Raw genomic sequence first — 5,849 nt, forward strand, 5'->3', positions numbered from 1 at the left:
TTTGTGATGATGAATTTTTATGTAGGTTTGGTTATGTGAGAAATTGATACCTCCGAAAGGTGAAATACATAAATCTCCTAGAATTTTGCATTGGATGAATGTACATTTGGGAGACAACATTGTGAAACAAGCTTTGGAAAGTGGTGTGGTATGATGTTTAACGATTGTGTTATTCATTTTAAGATGTATGTGTTGCTTGTGTGATATTATGTGTTCAATTTCAGGTTGTTGATGAATTTGATGTTGGCGCAACGAAAAATTTCAAAGATGACGAACCTTCCAAGCAAAGTAAAGCTGATAAATCACCATCCGCAAAGAAATTACTGAAACGAAGCCTCAAAGATAGTGTTATGCAGACGATGGTTCGTCAGCAAAAACTAGTTGCAGGGCTTAAAATGAAGCTTGTTGAGTTGGACAAAGAAGTTGCGTTTGAAAAGTCTAGACGAAGAGAGCCGGAGGAAGGTGGACCGGAGGAAGGTGGACCGAGTGTGGCACGTGAAGATCCTTCGTTCTCTCCGGGAGGCATTTCCCCGAAAGGCATTTCATCTAGACCCATGTCCACTGATGCAACTGCATTGAAGACTTTTGTCAGGAAGGGTTCACGACCGCGGTTCAAGAGCAGAGCTCTTAGAACTCCTTTTACTGGAAGTTTAAGAACAAAAGATGTGTGACCTGGAGATGTATTAACAGATTTTAAACTTATGTTTTAAGTTGAGAGATGTTGGTTTGTTGAAAGATTTGTTTAGTAATTTCAATTTGTACACATATGTTGTTGAATGTTACATTAAACTTTATCTTTTTCAAATGTTGTTGAAGTTAATGGAATGAGTTGTGTGATTGATATTGGGAAATTCACTTGTTAAAAATTTGACTTGACAGATATTGTGGTATATGTTGGACTTAATGTACGCAAGGAACAATGCATGTGGACATGGGCAACATTCTTTGTTGATTACATTAAACTTGCTTAATTGAAAAAGTGAAATACTTTTAATGATTTTGGGTTTAGATTGTGTGTTGGGGGTGGAGTNGAGATTTAGGGGACCCCAAATTCGTTGGAGAAAGGTGTTATGTTGAGTGAAAGTGGTTAGATGAAATTCTGGGTGAAGTGCTGTGAAAAACTGTGTAGTAATCGTTTACCACATCATGGTAAACGATTACGTGAATGATATTGGCATTTTGTACAGAAACTCCTTCTCAGGGCACCCTGTTTTTGTACACAGGGGACCATCAGGGCAAATCTTCACTTAAAGGCAAAATTGGTTAGGTTTTTGATGATTTTTGGTTTGGGATGTTGTTTGGGGTTNCAGGGCAAATCTTCACTTAAAGGCAAAATTGGTTAGGTTTTTGATGATTTTTGGTTTGGGATGTTGTTTGGGGTTGAAGAGGTGATTTTGGGGACTATGTCATGTAAACGCTTACCATGTCATATTTTCATATTACTAACATAGTCAACTTCCTTATCCACTTACCTTACTAATTTTACTAACAATGCCAAATTCCTTACCCATTAAGAGGTCAAACATTATCTCTAACACTATCAACACAGTTTTCAAAACTATTAACTTAAGTTGGTCAAAATGAAGAATATACAATCAACAATTGACATTACTATACATTTAAGGTAAATACAAAGAAGCTGCACGCAATATTGGTTGGATATAAATCATATGGAATTGAAATTATAATTGTTACACGTATAACATTGTCTGTAACAATAAAAACTTATTACAATACAAGATGAATGCCTATAACACTGTTTGACTAAATACAGTTCAAATTTAGTAATTAATCATCAATACATATCCATCAAATCATCAATACAAATCCTACAACAGCCCATATTCGTCTAAGGCATCAAATATTCTCAAGTTGTCGTTGTCGAGGATCCAATATTTCACATAATTCTTCCTTATTTGACTCAACTCCTCCTGGAAAAAAAAACAACAAAACTTTAGATATAACGGACCATATCATCATAAATTAGTAACAATGACATTACATACTTACATTAGTGTACTCCGGCNTGCTCTTGCCNTTGTATCTATTCTCTCNATCCCAAAGTTCCATGGATTTTAACATAAGGACTCCACAATCATACCTTAAATAATAGAACAATTTATCAATTTATCAGTCATTACATCAAACAATGTTGAAAATGCCAAATATTTCAATACGATTATTAATACAACTTACAAGTTCGGCTGGGGAGGGATATTTCCTTGTTTAACGCACAATGGACCTAAACTCCCCTCCGGTCTATTGTACAACATCTCAAAGAATTTGCCCATACAGTTCAACAATTTCAAATTCACTTGCACAGGTTTCAGAATTTGTATGCACCAGTGAAACGGTGTCATCCTAATGCGCTCTATATGACAGTTTCTCAATAAGCTATTCATTTCAATCATTGTTGCCGATTTCATCAATACACGGAGGCGCCACTACAAATAATTTCAAAAAATAACAAATGCATTAAACCAAAACATCACCCATACCCATGCCAAAAAAAACAAAATTTTTACATCCAATGTAACACTTACTTTTGGTTTTGGGGTTGCCATTGGACCTACACCAAAACAACATTGACCACAACATCGTTACACTTTGCGAATGAAACACAACTTAATGAAGCACAGAAGAAGAGGAAAGCGACAAACCACTTACCAAAATAAATGTTGCCGCTACACACCACCACCACGAAGCACACACAAAGGGCTGTTGAAAAAAATCACCACTGCAGCAAAAGGTCTTGGCGAGACGAGACCCACACCACACCGAGACGAGACCCACCCCAAGACGTCAGCAAAACCACAAAACGACTACACAGACCCACCCCTTGGCGATACCACAGTGGAGGGAGAGGGCTTTCAACGCACACAACACCAGAGAGCAATGGTCGAACAAAAGAGGGCTTTCAAGGCACACAATGGTCGATTGGAAGAGACCGAGAGGGGAGCGCGAGAGACGAAGGAAGACCCTGTTTTATCAAAAGCAGAGAGTAAGGACCGAGAAATGGAAAAGAAACCGCGAAACTGAAAATAAATCAAATTTTATTCCAATTTTGCCCTTCCTTCAGAATTAAAAAGAATATATTTTTAAAAAAAAAACACCCAATGACACACTGACACCTGTCCAGTGTCAAAATAGTGTCAAATAAGAGTGTTGAAATATCATTTCGTTTATAATAATATAATATAAAAATAAAATAGAATATATTTAAAAATTATAAATTAATATAAATATTATTTTTGAGCTCATTAAAATAAGATATCATAATATACGAATAACTTATGCTTCTCTCTCTATGTATAGTTATATATATAGTCTAACATCTCTTCACGGTCATCACAACAGTGGTGGAATAGAACAACTAAAAAGCATGGAAAACCACAACGGAAACTGCATACCGCCGTTGAATATCTCACACCGCAACCTCTACAACGTCACCTTCCACTCCGACACCATCCTCACCCTCCTCACCTCCAACCCCTCCGAAGTTCACTGCTGGATCTCTGATATCCTCCGCCGCCACTACCGCCGAAGCACTCTCTTGGTGGGCCTCGACATCGAGTGGCGGCCCAACTTCCGCCGCAACATGAACAACCCAGTCGCCACCCTCCAACTCTGCGTGGGCCGTCGCTGCCTTGTCTTTCAAATACTTCACGCTCCCTTCATTCCTCTTTCCCTCGTTTCCTTCCTCGGCGACGCCAACCACACTTTTATGGGTGTTGGGATCCAAGGCGACGTGCAGAAGCTTCTAGAAGATTGCTCTCTCCGCGTAGCCAACTTCCTCGAACTTGGCTCCCTTGCTGTGGAGAAGCTCGGTGACCCTGCGTTGAACACCGCTGGGCTGAAGACACTGGGCCTGAGGGTGTTGGGCCTGGAGGTTGATAAGCCCAAGAAGATCAGTAGGAGTAGGTGGGACAATGGGTGGCTCAGTGATGAACAGGTGCAGTATGCTGCTATTGATGCTTTTGTCTCTTTTGAGATTGGACGACGTTTGAGTTCGTAGGGTTTTATTTTCCGTTCCCAGTACTTTGTTTTGAATTATATTTAAACAGACTTTTTTAATTGCAAAAACCAAAGTTCTACATAAGTAGCAAATATTTATATTTATAATAAAATAAGTGTAGAAATGAGATAGATTTATATTTATTTGATATATATTTAGAAGATTAAAATGATTATAAAAATAATAATTTTTTTTGTTCTTGTTCTACATAAGGATACTTAATTCTTGTTCATAATCCTCCAAAACAACCTAACATAACATTTCTAAGTAACCACCGGCATTCATTCAAAACATTTATTTTTGATAGGTCTTTTGTAGACTTCAATGCATTACAACTCCAGGACGGTCAAGTAACTTCAGTTTTCGAATATGCAAATTAAAGCCAAAAAGTAGTAAAGTAATTAATACTCCCTTCGTCTTCCTGTTCAGTCAAACGCTATTCATGTTATTGAAAAAGAACCATGGACTGTGCATGGCCTCTTTCTAGTTCCAATACGCTCTTCCTACCTGTAAATTCAATTCTCAGGCTACCAATGTAAATTTGATATATATATATTTTTTAAATTTGAATTTATTATTTTAAATTGTATACTATTTCTAAAAAACATATCTATTATAAAAAGATATAGATATATGCAATCAACAATTTACCATTTTTTTAAGAAGGGTCGAAAAGTTGGGTTAGTCAGCATATGTATCCTTCTAAGGAAGTCAACACACATGCTGATAAGAAAAAGGGAAGTGGACACCATGGGAAAGATAGTAGGAATAGTAATTAAAAGAAAAATGGTTTGAATGTTAAGTTGTAGCGTGAAAACAAGAAGTAAATATTAGCTAGTGTGTCTTTAATCAATTTATGGGGAAAATGGAACGGGTGTATGCAAAATCATTTCAAAGTTTCTTACAAAGATATTAATTGAATTTTAACAAAAGTGTTTGACATAAGGAAAAGTAGTTGAAGAAGAAAGAAGGTTACAAAAGAGTATTTAATGCTTAGAGTGGATTTTGAACTTTCACATGAGGTTTAGTACTTTATATGTTAACAAATATGAAATTTGACAACCAAATGAGATCTGAACTAAATTTCAGAAGAAAATAATACTGCTTTTAATCCAAAACATTAAGACAATAGTTTTAGTAGTCTTCTACCTTATATAATATTCAACTTTCTTACTTTTATCCAATGTGAGACTTAGACACACTTGAAATTCAATCATCTATCCTTTTAGAGCGAGTTCCAGTCACATCAATACACTTCCTTTCAAACCTTTTTCATATCATCGTTCATCTTAACAAGACATGCTTACTTGAAATTCTTGTCAGAAAGATCATAATGTTATCGTATGAATTGATCACCAAGGCACCATCGACTTTGATACCACTGATGAGTCTTTTAAAGAAGGGGGTTCACTAAAGATATATGGAACCAATAAGACCTAAGTTTAACACATGAGGGATTGAAACCAACTTCAACATAAAACTTTAAATCAATAAGCTTATGAATCGTCTATCTTATCAACTTTCTCGTTTCTACCCAATGTTGAAACCCATAATCAATTGGTTTTGATTTGGGATGATGGTTTGACTTGGGATGATGGAAAGTAAGAGACAAAAGTAATAAGTTTCTGGCATTACAGGTAGAGAAAAGTATAAAACACCATCTATTATAGTGTTAATTCTAGTTAAAATGTTTATAGTTTATTCTTTGTATTCTTATAGATAATATTTTGTTTTAATTTTGAACAAAATACCATCTAAAATCATGACTATCATTTTAAAGAATACAAAACAACATCTATCAAAGATCTCTAATAATGTTAAGTCTAGCTAAAAT

General features: G+C 35.8%; 1 protein-coding gene across 1 annotated transcript; it reads left to right on the plus strand.

Annotated features, from left to right (window-relative positions):
* The first annotated feature begins 3,349 nt into the window (after positions 1-3,349).
* LOC106760476 (Werner Syndrome-like exonuclease) lies at positions 3,350-4,113 on the plus strand. Its single transcript, XM_014643909.2, has one exon. The coding sequence runs from the start codon at positions 3,383-3,385 to the stop codon at positions 4,013-4,015; it is 633 nt and encodes a 210-aa protein (XP_014499395.1). The 5' UTR covers positions 3,350-3,382; the 3' UTR covers positions 4,016-4,113.
* Positions 4,114-5,849: the final 1,736 nt, after the last annotated feature.

Source organism: Vigna radiata, chromosome 1, assembly GCF_000741045.1.
Source record: "Vigna radiata var. radiata cultivar VC1973A chromosome 1, Vradiata_ver6, whole genome shotgun sequence".
Classification (NCBI taxonomy): Eukaryota; Viridiplantae; Streptophyta; class Magnoliopsida; order Fabales; family Fabaceae; genus Vigna; species Vigna radiata.

Excerpts from the sequence above, each read along its gene's own strand:
- LOC106760476 (XM_014643909.2), top strand. The coding sequence starts at position 3,383 with ATGGAAAACCACAACGGAAACTGCATACCGCCGTTGAATATCTCACAC.